This window comes from Ammodytes marinus (genome assembly GCF_949987685.1).
Source record: "Ammodytes marinus genome assembly, chromosome: 2".
Classification (NCBI taxonomy): Eukaryota; Metazoa; Chordata; class Actinopteri; order Uranoscopiformes; family Ammodytidae; genus Ammodytes; species Ammodytes marinus.
The window spans coordinates 11,380,809-11,408,673 of record NC_137231.1 but is presented as its reverse complement, the minus strand read 5'-3'; the positions used below and the strand labels follow the sequence as shown (position 1 = coordinate 11,408,673).

At 42.2% G+C, this 27,865-nt stretch overlaps 1 protein-coding gene across 1 annotated transcript; it reads left to right on the top strand.

Annotated features, from left to right (window-relative positions):
- Positions 1-398: 398 nt before the first annotated feature.
- Positions 399-27,837, top strand: mvb12bb (multivesicular body subunit 12Bb; the record flags this gene model as incomplete). The annotated part of the gene is made up of 8 exons (XM_080044729.1): positions 399-491; positions 5,656-5,751; positions 7,638-7,728; positions 8,904-9,033; positions 9,197-9,307; positions 15,726-15,787; positions 26,865-26,920; positions 27,700-27,837. The coding sequence occupies 8 exons, from the start codon at positions 399-401 to the stop codon at positions 27,835-27,837; spliced, it is 777 nt and encodes a 258-aa protein (XP_079900855.1).
- Positions 27,838-27,865: the final 28 nt, after the last annotated feature.

The following is a 27,865-nucleotide window of genomic DNA, read 5'->3' as shown; positions in this document are numbered from 1 at the left end:
GATTTGGTGATGTCAATGGGTGGTCTCCAAAGGCTGTTTTGTCGGTGGTCTCACTTGTCATTGGAGCCTGGATTAGGTGGCCGCTTTTTCTTCTCGATCCTAATAAGCCTCATCAAGAAGTCAATAATGTGGTCATTTTAGCCAAGACAAACCTTGTCCATTCTCCATGTAATGAGCCCTGAAGGGTGCAACCTTCCCCCTTTCTTAACCTCCTGATCCCTTTATTAACTGCTCTGTTTTTTGTAGTGCAAGTACAATTTTAACTGTAAAATGTACATACAAATATTTCCAAAGTTAATTTTCAGAATATAAAAAACTGTGGGTCATGGCGCGGTTTCTCTTTGGTGAAATGCCAAATGTGTGACGAGGCTCCTCTGTCTTTCCAATGCAGCTTCAACATGTCTACAGTGAGCAGCGAGCTGCCCTCAGATCCCATCTCTGTGGTTGGAGTAGTCACTGCCCTCAACAAGGCGCCAGATGACTACTATATTGTGAGTATTCATTTTGAACTGTAGGGGACCATTTGGCTTAAAACACAGTTGAGTCTAATAAACCTAGATTGATCCACACAGTTATCTCTATTTGCTTAACTATAAAAGCTTCAGGTGAAAACAAAAGAGTATTTTATTTTGAGGTACTTTAAAATGCTTTTCCCAGTCTTATACGTGGGGCTTTAAAGCTATAGTGCGTAACATCTGTCACCCTCATGAGGAATTTTGAATAATTACAACAACACTGTCTGCACATCTACACAAGGTAAGCCTACGGTGATTGCGCACAAATCTGATTCCTTCTGCTGTACTTCCAGGTTTTTTCTTGACAGTAGAATCAATAACTGAATTATTTCTTGTATTCTTGGGATTTTTCTGAAATCCTGCGCCAGTGTCGGGGTTGACACCAATTTGTAAACGATGCCATACTGAGAAATACAGGGAGAGTTTTTTGGAGCTGATGGACTTAACCGACTTGGTTGGGTAATGTCACAGAGATTCATTGATATGAAAAAGTTACGCACTACAGCTTTAATGTCACTAAGTGAATTTCTTATTGGAAATATATTCTTTTTAATTTGGTATGTTTGTGCTTTTGCTTTCAGCTGTATGTACGTGTAGCTGCTTGTATAGCATAACTTAGAGCCAGGATGTTGGCAGCTTTCCAACCGGTTTCTTTTGTTAGAGCCGATGACTAATTCATCAAGTTTACTTTGATGATTATGAATATTCCCTTCCTGACATTGTTATTGGTTGCTTGCCACCAGTCTCACAGACACACCAAGGGCAATGGTTTAATGATGTTTGGTCGATGCCCACCAACGTTTTTACCCCCATGTGTTTCCCTTATACTCAAATACCAACACATTCTATAATAAGAAGAATGTGTAAGGATGTAGTGCAGTATTGGCGTTGTGAGGGTAAAAAAGAAAAGAGATTGTTTGAGTTGTACAAAGCACAGCACAAGCTCAAGGGCAGTAACTCTCTTCCTCTCTCTTCCTCTCTCTCTCTTCCTATACATACTTCTTCTTCTTCTGTGCTTTCACCCTATGCCCCCAAACCTCCCCTGGTCCCTCTCTTTTTTTCTGTATGTCTTCCTGCTCCACCCTACCCACCCAGCTAGTTCTAATCCCTGGCAGACGATGGTGGGTTGGCATCAGAACGGAGCCACTGGCAGGGAAACAGTGTACACACCACACGGTAGTGACAAACAGAGAGAAGCCCCATTAGACTTCCTCCTCTGCTGCTCCATTGCGCCAATAATACATTTCATATGATGTGCAAATATACTGTGCGTTTTCTGTAGGGCTGAAAGCTAGCAGTGTCACTGGTTCATCTCAGTTATACAGTCTCAGTTAATACTTTTGTGTTAACCCACAGGCAGTAGAGGAGCAGTTTGAAATTTGGAAATAGTTTAGGCTTGCAAATGTATACCTACATATTATATATACCTACATATGAATGCAGAAAGTCACTGCAAGAAAATTAATATAATTAAACAAATGTTGTCAAACCTGTCATTGCACTACATTAGTTTATGTGGGGTTTTTGGATCAGGATTTAAATGATAAATTCAAGCTGCAGCAAAAACAAAGATGACTGGGCATAGTGGGAACAAGTATACACAAATCTGATAATCACTAAAGCCCTTCGAATGAAAATACCCCTACTCTTGTTGGTTTTAAACAATTAAAAATTAAAAATGCATTTGGCATTATTTCAAACCAATAGCTTATAATGGGGATTTTCTTTTCCAGCCATGTTAGTTGCGTGGCTCTAGGTTTGTCAAAGCCTCTCAGTCACTCGGTCAGTCCACCACATTTGTCCAGACTGAAATGTGAATATCTCAACAGACTTATGCCAAATTAAACTTGTGACTTTCCCTCTACTGCCACTTTTAACATTTTGGGTTTAATGGTGAAATGAAAACAACATTGGAAGAATTACCATGAAATTACCATGAATTAATGCTAATGTTCCCATCCATCTTGTGTTAGTGCTAAATAGCAAGTGTTAGCATGGTAACACACTGAATGAAATAAGATGTTCAACAATGTCAACATTAAACCTACCAGATGTAATTTTTACACTAGCATTCAACAACAAGCACTGTCCCGCCTGTGTACAACCTCACAGAGCTGCTATCATGAGCATCAACCTCATAATCTTAATCGATGTGAATGTGGCATTGCCCCTTTTCTGTGTGACGTATTAGTCCCTGATAAGATAGATACAGTATGTATGTATATGAAAACAGGGTCATACTCCAGATAGCTGTGAGACCATCTTCAATACTCATACTCATATCTTGTGATATATTTCAGTCTTCGTTTGTCATTCCTTTATAAAATAGAAGGTAATAAAATACCAAATTCCTACCTGTGAATAAAAAGTCTAGTAAAGTTAGCCTCTGAGTAAATATTCAAGGCCTTTCAGACTCTAAAGCCCTATTCAAATGCACTTATTCCATCTTCAAGAATGTGGTTTGAACATCACTATGTGGTCTTTCATCTGTAGACCTGAAAAAAACAAGCAAGAATATCAATGCTCGACGTTCGTGCACTAATGCTGCACTGAGAAGGGGAAGTCTCAGGATATTCCAGTGTATTGATCCCCCCCCCCTTCATACTAGACTCTCTTTAGAATTCTTCCTTAATACTGCCTGCATACCATACTTAGCATACTTTTTATACAGCAGATCAAAGGGCTGATTAACTCTTTTGCTCTCTGATACGATGCGCTCACATCTCTGAACTTGAGCAGGTTGTTCCAACACAAGAGAGCACAGGCCCAGATCAAACACTGTTCCGCTGGGATCCTGAGCTTTGCTGGAGCCCCAGCAGCCACCCAACATCAAACGAGAAGACTCTCGCACACTCACGCTCTGTGCAAGGGTTGCAAAATGCCATATGCATGTGCTTTTAGATTCACCTGAGAATCTTGACATTTTACGCTCATAATACTCATTAATGATATTTAAGTTTATTTGAAGAAGTCTATAGCTAAGCTTAGCTGGATTTACAGACCCAATAGCTACTTGTACATTAACTAGCTAACTAGCGTTTAAACATCTAAAAGAACTTTAGGAACTAGGATTATTTTGCCAGGAGTAAGTAGAGAAATCAGTTACCACTTTTGCATGACTGTGTGCTAAATTCTGAAGCTTAGGCCAGAAGGATTAGCTTAGCTCTTTTCAGTTTTTCTGTTCCGTTTTGAAGGGGCTTGGTTTGTTTCCCTGTAGCTCTCTCATGTCTCCTCCACCTGGCTTCTCTCCCCAGAGGCTTTTGATTGTGTTCCTTTTATATCTTTTTATTCACAGCTGTGCGTCTCGGCGCTTCATAGCAACTGTCTGGTGGTGTCTGTCTCCAGAGATCCTTCAATAGGAGTATTCAACAGCCCCCTAAAGACTTGTTTCACAGGTGGGCTTCTTTGGATCAGTGTGTGTAAGCTTTAGATTTTAGGAAGTGGCAAAATGAATCTGTCATTGCATTTGAAAAAAATCAAATGATATACAATACAGCCATATTTCAATATCAGAGCCGTGACGTCTCTTCTATCATGACATGTGGCATTCGTCTCATTGAAGTCTGTGTAATGACGGAGCCGTTGCGTTGGCAGACTTGAAAGTATTGAGAGAAGAGCAATCGCAACTTTTTACACAAGCCTTTTTTTTCTGCCGTTGCCGTTTTCACATTCAAGCCGCGTGGCATCCTTGCTGCTGCTGCTGCCGGCGGCGGCGGCCTGTGGCAGGATGATGCCTGAGGTGGGTCCCTGGGAGGACCGTGCCCTCGTTACTCCTCAACTTGACTTTGGGTTTCACAAAGCGAGCCCTTTGTTTACGCTGACAGGACGCGCTGGCTACTGACCTGGAAAAGGTGGCCGAGACGGGTTGTCTTGTAAAGGAAAGAAGGAAAGGCCTGTGATGTATAGGGCTCCTTCTGGGACCTTTCACGGAACTGCTGTTGGAGACGCCCCGCCATCCTTCTCTCTCCGCTCATCTTCTGCTTCTTTCTCTCTCTCTCTCTCTCTCTCATCCCGCTATCCATCTCTGTTCCCCAGTCTAGTCTGTGCTCTCATCCCATCTAGTCAGTGGTGGTTTTTCATGAATCTCCCCCCCCCCCCCCCATGCCATGTATCCCCCCCACCCCAGTCACCGAGGTCATTCATCATTATTGTCAAGGGGAGGGGTAATGTGTGTGTGTGTGTGTGGGTGCAGAGATCTATGACTTCTTCATTTGAATGAACCTCATTAGATTGACTCTTCTTTGTAAAGGATCCCTTTAGAAAATAACCCTGGCAGTTATTTAGGTGATTCTCACATGATAGCCAATGGAACATGACGCTCCGGAGCCGAGCACATTTACCGGAACGACGGGGAAAAAAATCTCTGCGATGCTGTCTGCGGGGGCTGTAATTTGCTTTATCATTCTGTCCCGCACACCTACATTTACATAGCAATGTAGTGTAGGACCTTGAGCTTGACTTGAGTGGTGCCTACACGCTGTCAATATAATGCAATCTGTTATTTTTTTACTGACTCCACTGATCGTTTACAACTATATAAATGAGCCTATTGCACATACAAGGATCAACAGGATAGGTCTTAGGATTTAAATATATTTAGGCATACATATTAAATTGCTTTAAATCTGGAGTAATTTGTTTTTTTGAAGACTAGTTTCATTAAATATGAGTATGAATCCACACAGGGAGCAGAGCAGTACAAGTATTTACTGTGCATGTGCAGCGTTCTCAGTTTAGCTGGGTCTTTGCTCAAGGGATACCACAGAGGGCTTAAAAGAAAAAGATGCATTTTTACATTTACCCCAAATATAATCCCTTCTTTCCCACATAAGCACATTGAAGTTTGGTTTCCCTTATTAGAGCAGATCCTTGTCAGGGCATCTTTAATCAGCCTGGTCCCGAGGGATGATATTTTTAGCCACCTTTTTTGGAGGCTAAGACTCCTTTACCCACGCAGAGCACTAATGAGATGGAGCGCTAGTGCTGGCAAGCCTTAATTAAGGCTAGTATGCAAGGGAAGAGGCAAAAGCAACACGCTCATGGCATACATACATTAACTTTATCCCACCTCCTGCATGTTTTTTTCATCTCCTTGTTTTTTTCTTCTGTCTTTGTTTTTTTTCTTCTTTTCTTCACGTAGGTTGCACAAACAACAGATGGCTCTGACGCCGACCTGTGGAAGGACGGCTTATTCAAATCCAAGGTCACCCGCTACCTCTGCTTCACTAGAAAACCTGTGAGTGCCAATGTAAACTTCTCCCTTGTCCCTATGCTTTCTGCACTCAAAAACCTCATCTGCAAGCACCTTTTTTCTGTGTTTTGCCAGCGGCTCTCAGCACAGTTTCCATGCCGCCAGAATATCTTTATGCACTTTGCCCTTTGATCAGCGAAAGTCCCATTTTAGAAAAGGCCAACGCTGGCAGTGCCGTTTTGAACTTTTACATATAATGAATTTGCATGCATATTCCAGATGAATAATACCTTGGTGGGATATGTTTCATGGTGTACGTCCTCCCGAGGATATTATTTATGTTTATTCATGATATAACAATGAGATGTATTTTAGCTATTCCAATTTATTCAATAAACAGCGTCCCTATAGAATTAATGTTTACCACCAGCCAGTGATTGTTCAAAGATGAAGCAAATGTAATTGTGAATATGAATGTACTACTTCTTTTTATTTAAGACATCCATCCACCAACATAACTTACAGTATGGTTGTCCCTATACATAGATCTCCCAATTTGAGTAGCATTGACTCTTTTCTGTGGCTGAGATGATCTTTGAATGTTTCTCATAATGTTTTTAGGTCATTTATGTACTCATCCCCTGACTGCAGCCTACAGCTGAGGTGTTGTTGCATTGGCTGTCAGTTGTTGTGTGGCCATAAATACACCTGCGTGCATCTCTAGCATTATCAACCTGTCTAACCTCAGCTCATGCACTTTACCTGTCTATTCTGTTTGTTTCCATGGGCTGCAGGTAGATAATGCAGACAGTATTATAAGCAAAACCTGCATTTGTATTATTATTCCACATCAGCTCAATTTCAGGACTTAATCAGGTCTCTTTTTATTATTTTTTTTATTTCTTTTTTACAGTATGTCCTCTAAAAGCCAGTTAACCTGGCAGTGGCTGCCTTGTGCCCCAGCTCAATCTGGTCCTCAGTTTAGTAGATAGCATACAAATAGCCTTCCCCGTATTTCACGTATATTATCTTAAAACGTGTGTCCACATTGTTTTAAAGACTTTGACACAAATAAAACATGACAGAGCCATCAACAAAGGCTATTTTGTCTGCCAGTCAATGGAGCCCCCACTGTAATTGCCTATGACAAAAACAGATTCTGTAAAATTAGCCCCTGGATTACGTGGGTGGAAGTAAATAGTTTGTGATTTATCATACTCTGGGCTGGAGGTAGAAAGCCCCCTTTGTCAGGCCCTGATGGAAGAAATCTCTGCTGCAAAAGGGGGAAAAGACACACAAAAAGGGGTTTCATGCATAGTAATAACATCCATCCATATTCCTCCTTAAGTCAGTATAAAAACTATGAATAAAAAATGTCTCTAATGGTAATGACTGTCGGGCAACAGTAGCAGTGAAATTCAGCCTTTTTTTTTTTGGACGCATCAAGTCACGCCTGGCTCGCCCCACTCTCTGCCGCCGCTGTGTATTATTGCAATTTATTATGGCAAAAAATGAAAATGTAATAGCAGGCAGGGGAAGAGTCATGCTTGAAAATGTCAACTACACTGTCCCTGATTGTTTTTAACCAGTCCCATTCTGTTGATTAGGCTGCCTGTACTCTATCTCCCATTGCCCCACAGCTTCTCGCCCAAAAGGTTGAGGATGATTACAAGTTCACAGATGCATTCTCTCGTCGTAAAAAAAAAGAAAAGAAGACGCTATTAGAGCGTAATTACTTCAGCTATTTTGTCAAGCCTTCTCTTTAGAGACTTCCTGAGCTTTTAGTAAATCATTGACTCTACATTCTCTTTTCCCGAGTCCTCCAAAAAAATGACTAACCTTTTTCTTCTTCTCGCTCTCTGTCCTTTTTAGAAATTAAATTTGCATCCATATTTTTAAATATCCTGCCAGCGCTTTCTCTTATCTTTCAGGGGCCTGACGTTGTTGTGGACATGAAGCTGATTGACATTAAGGACGTGTTGCCAGAGGGCTTCACACCTGTGGAGGAAACATTGGACACAAGTAAGTAAACAGTCGATACCACAGACCACACAGGCACGCTCCCCTCCTCCTCCTCCTCCTCCTCCTCCTCCTCCTCCTCCTCCTCTCCCTCTTTTTCTTTTTCTCTCACTCTCCGACCAGCTTATGCGCAGGTCCTCAGGGGCAGCTTTGCTTGAGATAGTGAATGTTTTATGGGTGTAGGTTAGCTTAATTTATGGCAGACTGTGGGAATAAAATAAACATTTTGCCCTGGAGGTACTAGAGAAGGGGAATCATGAGTCATTGTTTATCTCAGCTGGAGCTGTGCTTTTCTTTATGAGGGGCTTATTTATTTATGTATTTATTTGGGGAGAGGACGAGTGGATGGGGGTTATCTAATATTAATGAAATGCATTCCCCAATGCTTTAGTGCTTTTTGAGTGCTATGTATTTCCCCCCCTCACTATCCATGCCTCGGAAATGTAATAATATTTTTGGTGTGGGGAGTGAGGACAGCTTGTTTATTATTTTTATTATCATTGCATTTACACTGCACTTTCTAGTGTTGCAGGGGAAATAAATGAGCGAGGCACGGATGCAATATAGGGAAGCATGGCAATGCTTTTCTTTTTTGCCAGAATGAAGAAAAGAGATTATGTTTTGTTTGGCTTTGGTGTAATTTAATGTTTTATTACTGTATGTGAATCCATGTTTAATGTATACATGTGGCATTATGTATGAGTTCCCTATCTAGAATATCCTCTTTAAATCCCTGTTGTGCACTAAAGCTGATGGAAGATTCACTTGCTTCTGTCATTCTACCTACCAAAATGATAAAAATGATAATAACGCATGTGGATTTTGTGGCTTTCCGCTGTCCACTGATTTCCCTTTGAGCACAGCAAGTCGCCCAGAAACTGATATAAGCTCATCTCTTATTCTGAGGCTGGTAATGACTGAATAGCAAAGCATAAGTGGGAGGCTTGTGGAAATATATTTCTCCTGGAGGTTAAACATGCCTTTAGTTATTTTTATTTTAAAGCTTGAATCTCAGAGATGACAGAATTAGATATGCGACCGCCAATTCCTGTCTGAAACCCCTCTTGTGTGTGTGTGTGTGTGTGTGTGTGTGTGTGTGTGTGTGTGTGTGTGTGTGTGTGTGTGTGTGTGTGTGTGTGTGTGTGTGTGTGTGTGTGTGTGTGTACCTGACTCATCAGAGGAAAGTGCCATGAGGAAGAGGAGGCTCTGTGTGAAAATGTGCCCTCGTGCCACTGCCCAGACGGCTGTGTTTGACATCCAGATCACTGCAAAGTCCAAGTACCAGCTTGTTAACTACACCTGCGTAGGGTGAGCTGTCTGGCACTCAATAAATGAATTTGCGATGTTTTGTATCCTCTATCAATCATCATACCATACTATTATGAAACATGTTCTAATTGGCATGAAGGATTGCTAACGTAGCTGTTTAAAGCCAAGTGAACTTAAACCCTGTGTGTTTCTCTTTACTCAGTGAGATAAACAATATGGGTGTATGGTACCGAATGGGTGATGTCCCTCGACAGCAGTTGTCCCAGGAAACGTCCAGTGCAACGAACAGTCACGCTCCCCTCAACATAGCGAGGTAACATCACGCCACAATATTCAGCAGTGCCGCTTGAATTTTAAAGCTAAAGTGACTTATGTTGTAAGTAACTTATGTTGCCCCCATAAGTAATTCTGAGTAATTACAACAACACAGTCGGAGCATCTACATGAAGGTAAGCCTTCAGTGATCTTGCATGGATTTTATGCCTTCTGCTCAGAAATACAGAGCAATATTTGTGGGGCTGATAAATACAGAGCAATATTTGCGGGGCTGATAGGCTTACTCAACTTTGTGTCAACTAATTTGGCAATGGCTTGAATGTAACCGACATTCTCTTATATGAAAAAGTTAGCCACTATAGCTTTAACTTTTCTTCTTTCTTTTTTTTGTGCGCCCAGTTTACTCTGGAGCTTGTAGTTACGCCTCTGTACCTCTCTACCATATGTACAACAATGAAGACACGAGCAATTGATCACTCCCGGTGAAATCTGCTGTAAAAAGGTTGTGGCTGGACAACAAGCTAGCTGAGGTTTAACCGGAGAAAGACATAGGGCTAACTAGACAGGATCCCCTCAACAAGAACAGGAGTGAAATGAGGCTAAACTCCTGCTATTTGTGGTTTGTGTCCCGCAAGGGGCCGAGGCAGGTCTCTCCTCTTGACTGCTGTGTGACAGGCAGTGTTGTGCTGTGCAGACAAAGAGGAGGAGATGTAGCCACTGGAGAGAGAGAGAGAGATAGAGAGAGAGAGTGAGAGTGAGGGAGAGACAGCTGCAGAGGAAGGGAGGAGAGAGCTCTGAGAATCTGGAGTGTGTTCATGCCCTCGTCTGCTCATTCTGCTCAAGCTTCCTCCTGCCTCAGGCCTTTCAGAGTGTACCATAGCAGGCCCTTTGTACTGTGTCCAGATCAAACAGCTCAATTATTTATCGTAACCAAGAACTGGGGGGATTTCCACAGCAAATTGTAAATAAACAATTGAGACTCCGTTCGGTGCGGGGTCCTGTGGAGAGAGGGGTTGGCTTGGCACGGGGCCGCTGGCTGGCAGGGGTTTGCCAAGCTTGGAGTGCGGGTGCTTTGCCATCCTGCGCTGGGCTGCTGAGTAAAAGCCACTTAAAAAGCTGCAACAGGCCAGTGTGGTGGATGCCAGCAGCAGGCCTATTCAACACAGATCTTCTGTTCACGTGGCCACTCAGTCGGGATGAGAACAATAAAATTGGACGTCTGTGGCTTCAAAACCTCAAGTTCAGACTGGGAAGGGTTATGGGGGAATTGTCCATATTTAGGAAGTGGATGGTCAATAACATTTGATGGGTTGAACTGATGGCTGGGCGCCCAGGCCAGTGTGTGTACGCCTTCGCAGCTCTTACCGGTAATCCTCCGTTCTTTTGAAGCCCCACTTTCAAGTGGGTAAGGCTCAGAGGTTGGAATAAATTGCACCTCCAAGCGACTCACACAGCCCCCCCATCCCGATGCCTGCTGAGATCACAGGCTGCTGTTTTTGTATGAACATTAAAATTCATTCCACAGTCAGAGAGTCTTCTTTTGAGAGTATTTCCATCCATAATGCACTGACACATAAGGACGGCACCGTGGGCAATTTAGACAGCAGCAGTTCTTTTGACTATTTATCTGGCATCCTCCCTGCGTAGTTACACGCACTTTAGTCAACCATACATACCGCTATAAATATTTCTGTAGTTTCTTTAAAGTCACAGATTAGATAGTTTGACACAGTGATTTATAAACGGCTCTTGAACACTCCCTGATTGCTAAAGTAAGTACAGTGCTCTAGCGTCACTGTCTGCGTAGTATCACCCTGCTAGACTTTATTCATATTCAGCAAGAGAACATTCTCTCCTCCATGCCTCCTTCAGGCTATCTATAACAACTTTATGGCCTTTGGAGAATAGCACCTCTTAAATTTAAGTGCTCTTTACAGTCAGTGGAAAAGATGTTTTAAATACAGTCAATATTGTGTACATTTTTAATGACCCTTATAATTTTGAAAGCTGCAGTGATCCCTCTCAAATGTAAAGTTGCCTCAGGCAGCAAGAGCTTGTTAGAGTTGTGTACAAACGGAAACCGCAAATCAGTTTGTTTTTTTCCAGTGTGCACAGAGCCGCAGTACACAGTACCTGCGGGGTGTTGCATCATTAAGGGATGCACACTGTTATTGCATCAAGGCTTAGGTGTTGTGTTTGAATTGTTTTTGTATTTATTTTGTCAGCTAAAAACAACTAGGTATCTGCACGCCTAGAAAAGTGTTTTAAAAGCTTTGAATTCAGTTTCCTTGAAAAAAAGTTTTGAATTTGAAAGTGGCTTGTTGCACATAGGAGGCTGTTCAATCCTTGTAAGCGAGTCAAAAACAGCAGAGGTTAATGTCTTTAAAACGCTTTGTCCGTCCAACAGTCCAACATTCATATACATATTTAGTTTACTATCTTAATTCATACTTTTCATAGGTTATAATCATCCAATTTTCAAATGTCACAACTAATTTTCTTTGGATCTGCTAATTGATTAACACCTCATAAAAGATTGAATGTTTTTTAATTGGGTAATCCATCCATCCATTTTCTGCCACTTATCCAGGACCAGGCCTCATTGATTATAAAATAATGAAAGAATTCTTGTGATATAGTGCTGGGAAGTCAAGGGAAAGAAGTTATATAATAACACAACATTCTAGGCCATATCGTCCCTTCTGGATTAAGGGACTGTTGTGAAACAGTTCTTAAACTGCATTCTATGTGGTATTTAAAAAGTTTCACAAAGTCTTCAAGTTAACTCGGTGAACCGGGCAGAAACCCTGTAAAAGGTGACACTTAAATCAAGTAATAATTATTTTAAGTTAAATTCATTTCATCCATTCAGGCAGGATTAAGGATAAACTACTAAACTATAAATAAACTAAACTAACCCTAGGATAGAATTAAAATTGTTATTTTCTCATCGGCTCCGGCTGTCACACACACACACACACACATATATATAGAGCCACTGAAACTGTTTGGGTACATGCCTCTTGAGCAGTATTCCGTGCAAATGCATTTTTGAACCTTGTGTGTTTAATGTCTCTTTATCGAGTTTGTCTGATGCGATTCAACCTGGCGACAGTGTTCTCCTGTTTTGATTCATAGCCGCAGCTTGATGTCAACCACTTTGGCTTGTTCTCTGTCAAGACCCGACCGTATCAGCCGCTCCCTGGACTTTATAATGGGAAAAACCTGCCCCATCCGGCCGGCCCTTTTTTAGTGTGTCCAGTAAAGTATCCTCCCTCCTTTCCTCCCTCCTGGCCAACGCTGCCATTTGTCCTCCTGATAAAACTGTCATTGCTGAGGCTGATATCTGACCTCTACAGTGACTGCTGGCATAAATTAGTCCTGCTCCTAATATTGCAATTTCTTTGGCTTCACTCAGAATCAAGGTTTTTGACATTTCTCTTAGAATAATAGGCTATTGTACACACGGACACTTTTTAAATCAAACTGTACCTGCGATAAAAGTGTCAAGGCCAAGTTATTTTTTTCCCCCCTCTCACCATTGCATACTGTAGTTGGCATTTCCCCCGAAGCCTAGAAGAGTCATCAGTGTCAGAATATGGCATGCGTATCAATACGTTTTGGATGGCGCTGTCTTCCACCTGTGACACTGCACACACATTGCTTCCAGGAGTATTGTATGGGCTTTCATTGCTCACTGGTTAACCAAGACTTCCCCACTGCACATCCACTCTTGAGAGGAAGCGACACCATGACTGTCAGTGTGTGTGTGTGTGTGTGTGTGTGTGTGTGTGTGTGTGTGTGTGTGTGTGTGTTCCTGACAGATCTCCCCATCTGAAGTGCTGGAGAACAATGGCTCCCGGCTCAATCTTGCTCATTACTTTTGTCTGCTTTTTCGGAGAGAAAAAAAGTTGCACAGAAAGTAGCGGTGATCAAGTTAGAGAAGGATACCAGGAATGATGGAATGATCAGCTAAGATCTGATGGGCTCAGACTGTTGGGTTGATTTGCCGCCATACTTAGAGAGAGATCCTCTTCTTTCTTTTTTTTTCAATAGCTGACACACCGAGCTTAAAGGAGGATAATGATGGGTGAGAAAAGCAGCTCCCACAAAAGGCAGCACTGTCGGCGCATAGAGAGGAAGGTGTGGAGATGTTGTCACGGCGGAAGGCAGGATGTGTGTCAAAACAAGAGCTTCCAGCGCTCTGTATATCGCAGCTCCGGGGCTCTTCAGCGATATTGCTCTCATCCTCGTCTTATACCTCTCTCCACTGACTAGCGCTTGTCTGTCCCCACTGTCTCTCCCACTTTCACTTCTCCTTCACAGACAACTCTTTCCCTTATTCCACCTGGAAAAACTTAAAGGACACCATAGAAGAAAAGTCAGTTGAACTGTAATTCATATTGTCAAGTGATCCTCGGCTTTGTGAGTTGCTTTGCCGTACTAATATGATTTCAACTTTGGCAGATTTCACGGGGAACACAAGACTCTCGATCCACGTTGTAATTGTGTAAAATCTTTCAGGCCGTGTTCCCAGTTTTACTCTTAATTTGATGAGGAACTACACTGTAATTGAATATTCAAATTAGGGAATATGTGTCAATATGGCTCTCCTCGCCCGGAATGAGGATTAATTGTTGTCAAAACTCCAGTGGCCGACATAATAGGAGCCCCCACCACCACCACCACCACTGCTGTTGATTAGCAAATGCACTTGCCATGTTTTTTGTTTTAAGAATTAGATGTCTAATTGATTTGCCATATGCTACCCTCTCCAATGCACCTTAAATTGTATTTAGAAATCACCAATTTGGATTGAGACAGTTTTGTGTTTCAAACAGATGGGAGAAAAGCAACCTTGGAGGAGGTTTCCCGCACACAAAAGCATTTCACGAGCACTTTTCCCCCGGTTTCTTGCCGAGTCTTTGGGATTTTTAAGTACCACTTGCACATTTTCAGATGCGTAGATAAATACAACGCGTTAATACTTTCTTCGTTCTCTTTATTTCTTCCGAGTACTCATTTGACAAGGCAAACACAGACGCCCTAAAAAGACATTTAAACCATTCCCCCCCCCCCACCTCCACTCTATCAGTTCCATGATGGGATGTCTCTGTGCTTTGAAAGATGTGTACCTTTCTTCCTCAGCAGTGGAATCAACCTTTGAAAGGTAAAAGAAGCCCGCGTTGGATATGGCAATCGTCTCCCCCCCACAAGATTGATGCCAACCTTTTAAAAATTCACCATTGGCCTGGATTTAACATGGCCAAATGCCGATGTAAATGAGGAGGAGAAAAAGTCGACCCTTTCATTGCAAATAAATCTGAGTTGCAGGCTTCAGCTCATAAATACCACCGCCTGTCAGAAGTCTTGTTTTATTGCTCTTGATGGGAATTATTGCATTTATTTATCTCATGCCAGAGATAAGGCACAACTCACGGCGCAGCAGCATCCATGGAATATGCAGATCTTCCTTTAGTCTTAAATTTTAAGAGATTTAGATTTTTACACCCCCCCCCCCACCCACCCAGCAAGTGAAGAATGATTATCCATAAACAGACCAAATACCAGAACAAGATGCAGAAAAACACACTTTGTTATTTGCAGCTTCACACCTGCTCACCCCCAAAAAATCTGTCTTGTCTTCTGTATAATTCAGCACTGTCTCATTATTCTATCTACCCTGTTCATTGTCTCCTCACAACAACAAAAAATAAAAACTGTTACGCCCACGTGTCGTCCAATCAAAAGCAATTCCTTTCTTTTTTAATGATATCGCCAGGCCATTTGCATTATCGTTATAAGATCATTTGTTTTCTAATGCCATCCTGGAGCTCATTTTACCTTCAGAGCATGTCATGTTATGCAGCTCTCTCTCTCCAAGCTGTGTGTGTTTTTTCTTTTTTTTTTTCCTGCTTGCTGTGGATTTATCGATCCGTAGGGGTGAGTCACAGGGTGTGATTCATGATAGCTTGATTGATGAGGATTTCAATCTTATATGGTTTGTTAACTTCAACTGCTCACAAAGTGCATTCTGTGCTGTTTTCTGTAATACAAGGCCATGAAACGGGCAGAGCGAAAAAAATAGAAAGAAGCGAACTTCTCTTGAATAATGGAAATCTCTTGGTTCCTCCAGAATTAACAAGATCCTGCCCCCCAAAAAAGGTCTGTTTAGGCCCTTGGGCAGCTGAGGCACGGTTTAACTTTTACCATATTTCTGCCCTTCACATTTGTCCTGTTATTTCAGTGCACTGTTTTGCCTTTAAAAAAATGCCTTTCTGTAAAGAGGGAGTTTTCTATGCTTTCCATGCTTAAATAAATTGTGGCCCCTGGAACATAATTGTCCTTGTCAAATGCAAAGTTGACGTGCAGTTTGTAGGGTTATAACGTGATGGCCTATAAAAAACAGCTAGTATTCAGCTGAGGTAACATTGTTGCTTTCTTTGTGCCAGCAGGAGGACCACCACCAGCAGGCCTGACTATGAGCACCAGAACAGTGGCAACTACACCATGACAGGTAAAATGGTCTCACACTTTAAATGTAATCAAGGCGGCACCAGATACCACAATCACTATACAAAAGTACAGGTGTGAATGTTTGTCTCAAGATGCATTAGGTGGTTAAACTGTAGATCTATTACTTAAAAACAAGCTAATATTATAAGTGCTTATATGATTTTGGAGAAAAGATTCAGTTCTCCTGTCTTGCTTGGCCTTCACCTGTACATAAAGGCAGCCCCCCTCTGGCACTTGATCTACAAACGCTCTTAATGTCTAGATCCCCACACTGATGGATACTGTACAGAGCTTTTGCTTATCTGAGCGAACGTGACTCCCCAGAGGAGCCTCGTATTACACTCAAGAGAACATTTAACAGCTGCCGCAGATGATCCATCTCACGCTATACTTACATATGTACCGTGCAATGCACTGGACGAATTGCCTTCTTCTTTGTCAGGGAGGAACTTTAACTGTACAACGCTCCAGGACTAAAAGCAGCAGAAAGGCTAATTCGTTAGAGTTTGGCCATGACAGCCTCAGAGCTGGCTGAGGCGCTCTATGGCTTTAAAGAGTGTGTGTGATCCACACGATGGAGAATGAGAGAGGCTGCTTTTTATCCAGCTGGAGAGAGACACCATGTGGTGAGGATTCCTCCTGCTGCTCCAAGCACAGGCACACCCAGGCTGTATGGCTATGTTACACCTTGCCTTTTTTAATACTGTAGTCTAATCTTATCTAGTCAAGCTGTAAAACAATTACTAATGGGCAAGTGATAGAACTGCATTTGCAAATATTTAAATACAAAGAAACAATTATTAGAATGATCTAATTAATTAAAATATGTCTTTTTGTTGTTCACTGCCATCTAAAAAAGGGATGTAATCGACAAAAAAAGTGATTGATACATGGTTGTGTTGTTGTGACAGTCATATTAGAAGTTATTGAAGACAATGTTGCAAAGTGTGGCCCTGAAGGAGCACACATTTACACACAGCTGATGGCTATGTGGCATTGGCTGTGCCATTCCTCCACTGGGACGGTGTTTGAGTGACAGTGAAGAACATGCACATACTGTACAGTACGCTGCCAACAGTCATCAGTTACCTCCAGGAAAATTGTCCTTTGCAGCTGCACAGCCCTTCCTCTCTCTCTCTCTTCTGCCTTAATGTATCTTTTCAAGTGCTGTCCATATTAGCCTGAGATGGTTCTCTTAGCTTTATTTCTTGAGACTGTGTAACTCGTCAGCCTTCCAGCACCACACTGTGAAAGTGAGAGAGCGCAACATCCCTTCATTAACAACGTGATAGCCTGCAGACCAAGTGTGAGGTCGTAGCCGACAGCCCATTTGTGTTAATTGTTAGTGGTGGTAGCTCGGGTGTGTGTGTGTGTGGGGTGGGGGTGCGTGTGTGCCCGCATGTGTGTGGGCTGACAGCTGGCCAGGTTCGAGTTGGTCTAAAACCATGTGCGCTCTGTCAGGGTTGTACAGGCGCCTTCTTTAGGATTGATGAATTGCCTGCTTTCTTGATTAAACCCTCCGTCACTTTCCCAACAAAACAAAAAGCCCAACACACAAAAAAAGAGCGAGTTGAGGGGAGGGAGAGAGGTAACATGTCTGGGAAATCTGTCATCTCAAGTCACATCATGTACAGACGTGATGTGCAGGCGCTTTGACATTTATTACCAGAATATTAAAAACTAATTCACATTTTTTTTTTTTTTTTTTGCAGCCCTCTCCCACTTGACAGTTCAAGCTCATTTGAAAAGTTATCAAGTTTTCATCGCAGCGCCAACCTTTTGCTTTTTTCTTCACCACGTTGCTTTGATCCACGCCAAGTCCCTTTGCCAATTAGGTCTGTTATTCTTACATTGACAGAAAAGCAGGGCATTTTAATGGTAATTAAACTTGCATGCCTGAAATCTGTCTAAAAAAAGCATATGCTTGATAAAAAAGGTGTTGGAAAGAAATTCTAAAACCTCTTAATATAAACCTACAGTATGTGACATCCGGTCCGTTTGCATTGCAGTCTGCCTTCATTACCTACAGAACAACTTATAATATTCAGCAGACATCTACCTGATGAAAAGGTAAACGTAATAAAAAGTAATACATTTACATATCTACCGCATTAATCAAAAATAAATCCTGACATTGGCCCTGATCTAACGTAATATGGAGAGCAATTATTTCCCTATCCATTAGAGGAACTTCAATTAACAGACACGAGACAGTTCATCCTTCAGAGGAGGAGGAGGGGGAGGGGGAGGAGGAGGGAGGGATAAAATAGGAGGCTCAAAATTAACTTGGGTTTGCAAAATATCTTGGCAGGATGACAGTGATTTTTGATTTTCAGGAAACAATATTGGAATTCTTATTAAACTATGTGCATCTGCTATTAATTTGCCCGCAAATAATTGGAAAAATGCAATGGAGCTTTCCAATTAAAGGCCCACTTTATGCTGTTTAATAATACCCTCATAATATTATAGCTTATGATATGACAGGTGAGTTGGTGTATGAATAAAACATAAAGCCCTGTAATAAGAGACCGAAAAAAAAGGAGACAGTTGTTGGGGGGCTTTTGAAATGCTCGCCATAATTTGCATATATTAATCTCCTCTTTTCAGCCTTATCAAGTATTCCACTGTATTTGAAGTTAAAATAGTCGTGACAGGCAGGGGTACGCTTGGTTTTTCCAAGGATTTATTACTTGTATAATTCTGGATCTTTAATAAGCCAATATGACTGATCCTCTGAGTTCTGTGGAATTTGGTTAATTGTTCCAGATGGTGCTCGCTGATTATGCAGAATGACTTTCTTTCTCCTCTTTTTCCCCCCAACTACACCATTTCTTGATTGACTAACATGGAGAAAAAAGATTATTTTTGGGGCGGCACTTTCATTAAGAGGGTTCTCATCAGGTTTCAAACAAAAGTTCCATCTTATCTCCCCGTGTAGTTCTGTGCGAGGCTGTGTGTGTGTGTGTGTGTGTGTGTGTGTGTGTGTGTGTGCGCAGGGAGGAGATCAGCCGCGCTCTTATCTCAAAACGTGATGGATCTCAACTCCTTCTGCACCGCCGGGGTTATACTTTAGAATAACACAATTCTTTAGGCTGAGGGATTAAAAAACACAACCTCTGGATAGCGACACAAAAAAGTTATTATTAGTGTACGCCGTTCTCTTCTTTCCCTATTCTCCCCTCTTTCTCTCTCTCTCTCTCTCTCTCTCTGTCTCTCTCTCTCTCTCTCTCTCTCTCTCTCTCTCTCTCTCTCTCTCTCTCTCTCAGAGATTGATGAAATTACTAAGCAGCGGGGTTGGTTCCTCCAACTTGCAGCTCTCTGGCTCCATCCACAACTCACTAACATTCTGTTTTGCATCAGCTAAACTGGTCTGAATGAATCATTTATGGAAGTGTTATGGGGGGGAGTATAGGGCAGATTTACTGCCGGGCTTTTGCTTTAGATGGAATGGGATTTCTATGAAACCGATCTTGATGTCTGAAGTAATGCCAAAGCTTACATCAGGACATGAAAGGAACACTTTTTAAAAGCACGTTTTGCTTCTTAATTCCCCTGGTCAGCAAAAGGCAAAACAGAGAGGGGGGACTTCAGCAGATTCATCAGGATTTACCTCTAATGAATACTCTCGCTCTCTCTCTTTCTATTTCTCTTTCTCGCTCTCTCACAAACACACACACACACACACACACACACACACACACACACTGTTTGCTACTCCCAGCAACTATTGATATTGTTAGTAGTATTTTTGTGTTAAATGTCTTCTTAGTAATTTGAATGTTGTAATTTAAACAGTGTACAATTTCCCTAATACATATTTGAGTTGCAAATGGTCCATGTCTAAATAGCATCGTAGGTTCAATATTTTGGGGTGAATAATGTTGAACTTAATTAAGCAGCTGGCCAAAAATCACCCCAACAACAATCTACGAAGACAAAAACAAGATTGTGGGAGGGATGTTAGTTGAGTTATTGTCATAAATATGCATTCAGTCAGATGTTGCTGAGAACATGCATGTACTTCTTTTTACTATTTGATTTTCTCTGGACCAGCAAAAGAAAAATCTGATCGAAACACAATGTTTGTTTCCTTGTGGAGAAACTCGTTTGGACAGTTTTGATTTAGAGATCATGGCAAACGTTTGAATTTGAAACACTGTGACCAAGCCAAAAACAATATAAAAAATCTGTGGTTTTCATTTAATGCAGACTTTGTACATCTCCTCAGTCCAAAAGCACTTTTTGATTTTAGGGGTAAAACACTCTTTTAATAAAGTCCTATCAACGTTTGGACTACTGATATTTAGAAAAAAAATCCTGTTGGACTATCCAGGTTATTTCCAAAATATGATCGATCCTAGTGTGACGGTGCCATTAGGTTTTTGGGGGATCAATCCTGAATGGATCGTAATGGAATTTCTGACAGGAGCCTTGAGGCCCCTCAGGCATTTTTTTGAACCTTTATTACAGTCAAATAAGAGACTTCAAATGGCTTTGCATTTGCAGACCAGACTGGACTCTGGAGTCTCATCCCTCATTGCTTTCTCTCCATCCCTGAGATAGAAGCAGTGCTCCATTAGTTTCAGTGTCCAGACGTGGACAGCCTCAATGGATGGGCCTGTCACGGCTCCCTCATTTGCCCCATGTACAGCAGGGTTTGTTATCACACATCTAATTAGAACTTGATAAAAAATATTTCACAAAAATCCAGTCATTAAATATAGTTTAAGGAGATTTATGGTCAAATATGCCTTAAAGATCTTTTAATGGCTCTGCTGACTTGTTAAGTTTGTAATTAATGATCTTCTAATACATACTGTGGTGTGATTTAGAAAGCACAATGAGATTCTGGGAATGAAGTCGTTTTGGAAAAGGGCATCTGGGGCTCCCAGAAGCTATATTAAATGGTTCTGCTCAGACTGCTTTGCTTAGAGCCATGAAGTCTGCTGTGGAAAAAGTTCAAACACATCAGCAGCGTCTTTACGTAGATGAGGCCATTTTTTTTGTTAGGGTGCAAGGAATATGAAACAGTTCCTTTGTCATTTCATAATAGTCAATTAGTGTGTACAGAAAAGCCCTGGGCTCCACTATACTGGTACATTTTTTAAAGTGCATTGCAGTTTTATTGAAGTAATGGAAAATCTCTCTTTTTCTGAGTCCGCAAATCCACACACAGTAAAATTAATGAGAAAATGCATATGTATCAAACTGTAAATGCATTATACTAATAACAGTCGCCTGTTTCATCAGGAGAGTAATGGTGTCCTTATTAGCATAATTAATGACAAATGGCAGCGCAGCATTGGTGGATTGGTTCTAGGGGATGATAAATTGGTGGATGCCCAGGTTAGTGGCTGCCAAGGAGGCCTCTTTGGCTGTCATCCCTCCTGCTTCCACTCTGGCACAGTTCATTACTCACCGTGTGAGATGCCACTTTACATTGCCTGGTACTGTGAGCATGGAGGACTTAATAATGCCACCCATACCCACACAGGGCCTGCTGCCTTTACCCACAGTCCAGAGGGCAAGTAGCTCAGCGAGGGGCTAGGGGTGGTGGGGCGCAGGGCGACACGGGAACCATCTCATGCAGCTGCACTGATCCAAACAGATCACGCGTCACTCACTACTTGAGGGGAAGCAGGGCCATATGACCCAGTCTCCAGTGCTGGTGAGTGTTTCTTGTTAGGATTTCTGGGGCTCGCCACATCCCTCGCATCATTACGGGTTAGTTTGCCCACAGAACCGCTAATTAAGAGGGGATTTGTGTAATTGTGCCTTCTGCTGTGTCCCATCCGGCACATGCAATTTACTGTCAGCCCTCTGCCAGCTTTTACACTTGTCCAGAGAGGCGTTCCCCATTTATACACACATTCTGCTGCACATTTACCAGCAGCCACAGCTGGGGATCAATGCTAGTGCCATGGCAGTGTCTTAAAAGACACTGTGCTGCTGATTAAAGTCTGATTGTCCATTTAATTTCATGAGAGCGCTCAATAGCTAGCCAGTTAAAAAGGATCTCCTAGTTCTTTTCTAGTACTTATTGCTTTAAAAAACTGATTTTGTTATTGCACCAAATCACTGAAGTATTTCGGTACTTACTTTATATTAAAAATATTTAACATATATACCTAACATTAACAGTGCCAGTATTGTAGAACCACACATCTCCTCAGAGTAGTCAGTGGTTGTTGCCAACTCACTGTAGGTGTTGCTGGCTCTGCCCACTTTCTGGAAGACTGATGGACCAGCGCCCGACTGGGATTGCCTTCTGGCTCCCTACCTACAACCAGATTTCAAGGAGTGCTTGTCACAGATGGAAAAGAAATTGGGTCATTTTACATAAGCTTGCCATTACGTATCACTCTAGTAACAAAGGAAAAATTAATATATTGTTATTTGCAGGTAAACCTTGTATCTATTTCAAAACTTTTAATTTAGTTTTTGATTTTCTAAGAGAGAATGTTTTAGTTTTGTTATTGGTCATATACATCTCTTAAACAATAGTGAAAAGTAGACTATAAAGGTACTAATAGTTATTGCTTTAAGATATGTTAAATTGTGAATTTGACACATATAGGAAATGCACACACAACCCTTGTAAGCTCAATGGCAAAAATTTCATATGAAAATATTCATCAATTGGACATACCCCAAATCAGCTCTTTACATTTTCCTTAGTCTTCTCTTCATTTTTCACTTCACAGTCTCTGTGTGTAGCAGTCCCGGCTATTAGTATGTAGTTCTTAGCATATTAATCCTCTGAATGTCTTTCATACCACTCTTAACATTAAGAAACATTTACATTTGTTTACATTTTTGAACATTTGGATAAGATGATATTCATATTTTAATATAAACTTACTGACTTTCTGTCAACATAAGCTTGCACTCATTGCAGTAAGATCGGGGAAACAAGCTGCACACAGCCAGCAGAAACAAAAAAGAATTTTCAGAAAACATCCTCATCATTTCACTACATGATCTATTTTGATATCAATGTTATGCTTTTTATAATCTTAATTGACTCCCCAGTAAACATTTAAATAATTCAAAAGTTACACTTCCACTTTTGCAAGTGAGATTTTTAATACATTGAAAAGTTTTTTTCCCCCCTTCCACTCGTCTGTCTAGAGGGCTTGAAAAAGCAGGAAAAAAAGATAAAAGAAAAAGAATGGGTTTCATAGAGCCATAGTCATTAAAAGAATCTGAAAATAGCAACTCGCTATCATCTGTTCTCATAGCACGGGTCAGGAGCTCTGACACCTCCAAAATTCCTCCTGTCAGGGTAGGGGGCCATTTGTATTCTCTCTCATTAGGCAATTTGACTAATGACCTGCCGTGGCTGCAGAGCTACTGAGGGACCCGGAGCCTCGCGCCCTCTCTCTCTTGCAGCAGCCTGAACACACACCCTCTATTGGAATGGCACAGATGGCATGCCCGGGCGACAAAATAAACTACAATATGTCTCCGAGATGTTGTCAGGCCTGGGCACTATTTCTCATGTCAGAGTGGGGCTAAGGGCTGTGAGTGGGCATAGGGGGTCCTCCTCCAGCTCTCTGTTCATCTACTCACCATTATCTGCAGAGGTGACAGAGCGCGCGGGGTCTGCAACTAGAATAGCATTTCCGTGGTCTGCATAAGGAATCCGCCTCAAATTGAGAGTCGCACCGACAGGAATGGTACTGCGGTGTCTAGCCTGGCTGCACAAAGAGAAGTGGCAACATCCAATTGTTTGGAATATAAAATACAGGGGCTTCTGGAAAAAAGCTCAAACTTGTTTTCTGAGCAGCTTTACTTATTGTTTCGTATTGTTGTGTGGTGCTTAACAATAGAAATCAACTCAATAATGAGTAAAACGCTGTAATAGATTCTCCCTAGTAGTTGCAGGTGATTGCCCTGACTGTGACATTCCCACTTAAATCAGGTGCGAAAAACAGATCCCACCCAAGTAATCGTATGAGACAGAGATCAATGCAATCCTGCTGAATTAGTGAAGCGCAAAATAAAAGTTCATCAACATTCCTAAAGTGTGGCTCTGGAGTTGTGGTTCAGGTAATATGGGGTACGCTCGATCGCCCACGCATATTTTTCCATCAGTCAGTGTCGGCAGCACAACTCGCCGTGGTTTATGTGCCGCGTGTGTGCGCGTGTATGTGTGTACGTACGCCTGTGTGCACTGCCATTTCTGTAAGAACCCTGGAAATGCAATGTATGGCGCCGCCGAAGTCCTGTGTGACAGTGCATCCAACAATGGAAGAGTGAGGGATTAGTGCTCAGCCCGGCGTACGAGGGAGCCCTTCCCGCCCTGAAACAGCCATTCATCTGTGCCCAGGGGCTGGAGATGACAATGCAGCCATTGCTCATCGCACCTGACGGAGCCATTAATAAGGCAATGATCCACACGGGCCCTGTGCTGACTCCGTTCTTTACACTACAATCACTCAAGCCACGGGGTCCTCCTTACTTAACGCTGTACCTCTGCGCTCGCCGCCATCCTCATCATCATCATCATCAGCATAGTCATTGTACCAAAAACCCCTGCCAGATGTTTCCATATTGACGGCACTCTCATACTTCAAACGCCAAATACTGTAACTACCCAATTCCCTACACTGCAATCCACTCGTGAGTTAATGGACTGTGGACTGGCCATTAGAGCGGCTAGAACATGCTTCATAGTGGGAATTCCTGGTCAGAAGATTGGATTTACATTATTTTTGCCCTTTGCACCCTTGTATTTTTTTTTCTCCATGGTATCCCATTTTGTTGCCACCGAGTCATCTCCCGCGCCTTTTCCATTTGTCTGGATGTGAGATAGGCTCTCCACTATAGATGGTGGAGGAATACAAAGTGAGATCTGATTTTAAATGTAATCCTTGAGCAATAAAGAAGCTCTGTGGCCTTCAGCTCTGTGCATTCATCTGTCCGGGGCCACGCAGATCCATCAGCGGCTACAATCTCGGCGTCCCGTTGCCGGCTATTGATTCAAATGTATTCTGCCTGCCTATCTCTGTCTGGTGTTGGTGCTCCCGGCGACACAGCAGTGCATGTTTATTCACTTGTTTTTTATGAGCTTAAACAAGTCATTGCACCTACACCAATCGCCCTGGTTTGCTTGCTGTTCCAGATAGCCACAGGGAGGTGGGTTTCAAGGCTCGACCAGCCCTTGTGTGATTGGAAAAGCAGCTGGGTCTAAACCCCCCTTTCAGTCTCTCAGACATGCTGACGGCATGGCTCTAGGGATGCTATCGTCAGTCTTTGGGTCCGTGGATTGGTCGGTCCACCACTTTAACCTAGATTAGAATATCTGGGCAGCAATTTGATGGATTTCCATTACATTTGATGTGTGTGGTCACCCATTGGTGAATCCTGCTTACTTCTATGACCCCTTTCCTTTTCCTTCTCCTTCAGCACCAACAGCAGGTCAAAGTTGTCACCATGATTGACACAAAATTTGCCACTTTCATGGTTCCCAGAAGGTGAAAGCCTTATCACTTTGGTGATCCCCTGCTATTGTATGGAGTCCACTTTGAAACTGAACACTTATGTCCCACTGAGGATTTATCATAATCATTTTTGTCATCCCTTTATTTTTCAGGTCAAAATGTAAATTTCCTACATACTTAAGTAAATACTTGCAAAGCTAATTATATTCCCATCAGCCTCAGCTGTATTTATTAATTACTTAACTAGGCCCTAAGCAAACATGGGATATGCTAAATGTTTAACCTGCTTGACATCAGCCTGTTAGAATGGTTATTGTGAGCCAGCTAGCATGCTGACATTAGCATTTTGGCAGGTCCGTCATCGCAGAGCTGCTAGCGTGGCTGTAGACTCTAGTACTACTGCATTCTTACTGTTGGAGATGAGTGGAAGTCAATACAATTAACTATGCTTCCCTGTGGTCCAGAGGGTGAGGGTCCTGCTTTATGTGTGGAAAGATCTAAATGTTGGATCTTTGTCATAACCAAGAAAGGAAAGCAATTCAAATGAGTGCCAGAGTAAGGGACATTTTAAGAGTTTCTACTTTTTACTTATTGCTGTGAACAGGAAAGACCGAAAAGTAGTGTCAGCTCCAAAACGATAACTCACGAGCAGCTTTGGGTTACGTTTACGAGTTCCTTTTCCTGTGCCAGCGGCCTGATGGACTGTGGGCAAAAAAAAATAAAAATAAAAAAACAGCAGTTGGAAGCTTGGCCTCTTGATATTTGAGGCTCCCTCCCAAACCAACAGCAGCAAGTTTTGTGCCTCCAGATTTGGGAGTTTTATAATGAAGCCGAGCAGCTGCAGTTTTCCCTTCACTCTGGAAACGAGGGGCTTTGTGTCCCTTGTCACCCTGTGTTAATTTGGGCCCTAATGTATTTTATAAACAAAGGGCTGCTCTCTAGCCTGACAGTCGTGACACCTTGATTCCAGTGCAGGATGCATGCAGTACGGGGTTACACCATTAATAATCAACTGGCAGCCATCACACCATTTTAACCACGATCATTATGATAAAGGGCATACACTTAATTACAGGCCTGCTTAATTATAGCTCTGTTGAAGCTCGTTTGTTTGGTCAAATGCTAATTATACCACCACGCTCTTGGCAAGTCCTCATTTCAATCCACTTTTTGCCGGCTCGAACAGTGTGGCTTATTTTCATGCAAATTTGATATCTGGAGACTGTTTTTGTCTCTCGTCTTTCCGCTTTTCTGTGCGTAGTGTGAGTGTGTCTTTGTCTCGGAGGTGAACATCTCTCAGACAAGACGGAATCGGGAATAATCAAGAGTAATTAAAGTGGAAGAGGGTTGGGGAAAGGGCTGGGCTGGAGGAGAGCGCGGAGGTGCTGAATATACAGCGCAGAATAAAAAAGCCTTTCATCTTCTCTCCATAGACGGAAGGAGGGGAGGTGTGTGGGGGGAGGAAGGGGGGGGGGGCTGGGGATGTTGATGGCTTTGCTGTTTTATAAACCCACGCTTAGTCTTGTTGAAATGCTCAGGATCAAGAATAGGGAGTAATATTTCTTCTTTGTTGTTGTTGTTGTTATATTAAAGTCGACCTTAAACGTTGTTTTTCTTACTTTTTTGCAGCTCTGGATGATGTGCCCTTTGTGATCTCTGAGAAGTTTTGTGAAAAACCAAAAGAGGTAAAAAAAATTATTTGAGCCACATTAAGTTCATGGTACAGACAGCATTCCATTACCCACACTTCCCTGCTATTTACTGTAGTATGGTAGAGAATATTTAGGATGTTCCAATACATGTGATCAGATGCGGCATGCTTAGAATTACTCGGATTCCCCTTTGGACATCCGGTTGTGATTTTAAGCGTGGAAATCAATATTCTTTTTTGGCGATTCTGACGGATACACAGTGTAAGCACGAGGCAAGTTCACGGTGCAATGTTATGATGAAAGAAATAATTAAAGTAAGTCCCAAATGTGTTCATACGGCATGCTTACTACATACTTTTTATGGTCAGCTGTAGTGTGTAGAATAGTAAAAATAAGGAATGTGATTTGGAATGTAGGGACATTGTTCCCCCTTGATTCCTCTTGATTCCTTTACTTTCCTTAAATTTCCTATTCTTTCTTTCTTTCTTTCTTTCTTTCTTTCTTTCTTTCTTTCTTTCTTTCTTTCTTTCTTTCTTTCCTCCTTCCTCCTTCCTCTCCTCCCTTACTCCAGACTGAGTGATGAAAGCGTGCAGTCAGGCAGAGCTGGCTCAATGCAGTCCATTTGGCTGGCTGGCGGCGGTTGTCACTATAGCCCCGTTTGTATTGACACCAAGAGGGGAGGATTAAAGATTTTAAGCATGCTTACTTAGCCATGAGCCTGACCGCCATGTTTCTTGTGTGTGTTTTTTCTCTCCTTCCTCTTCCCACCCCCCGTCCCCTCCCCTCTTCCTCTCCCTGGCTTTTGATTTCAGATGCAGCAAGTCAATTTAATGGGCATTACGATCAAATCCCTGGCAGAGATCGAGGAGGAAGTGAGTAGAGGCTGCAACGCTCGGCTGCCGCTGACGCCGCTGGCCCAGAATGCAAAGCAAACGGTCTTGGGGTTGTAATTAAGTGTCTGAGACAGCGAGGCCCTGT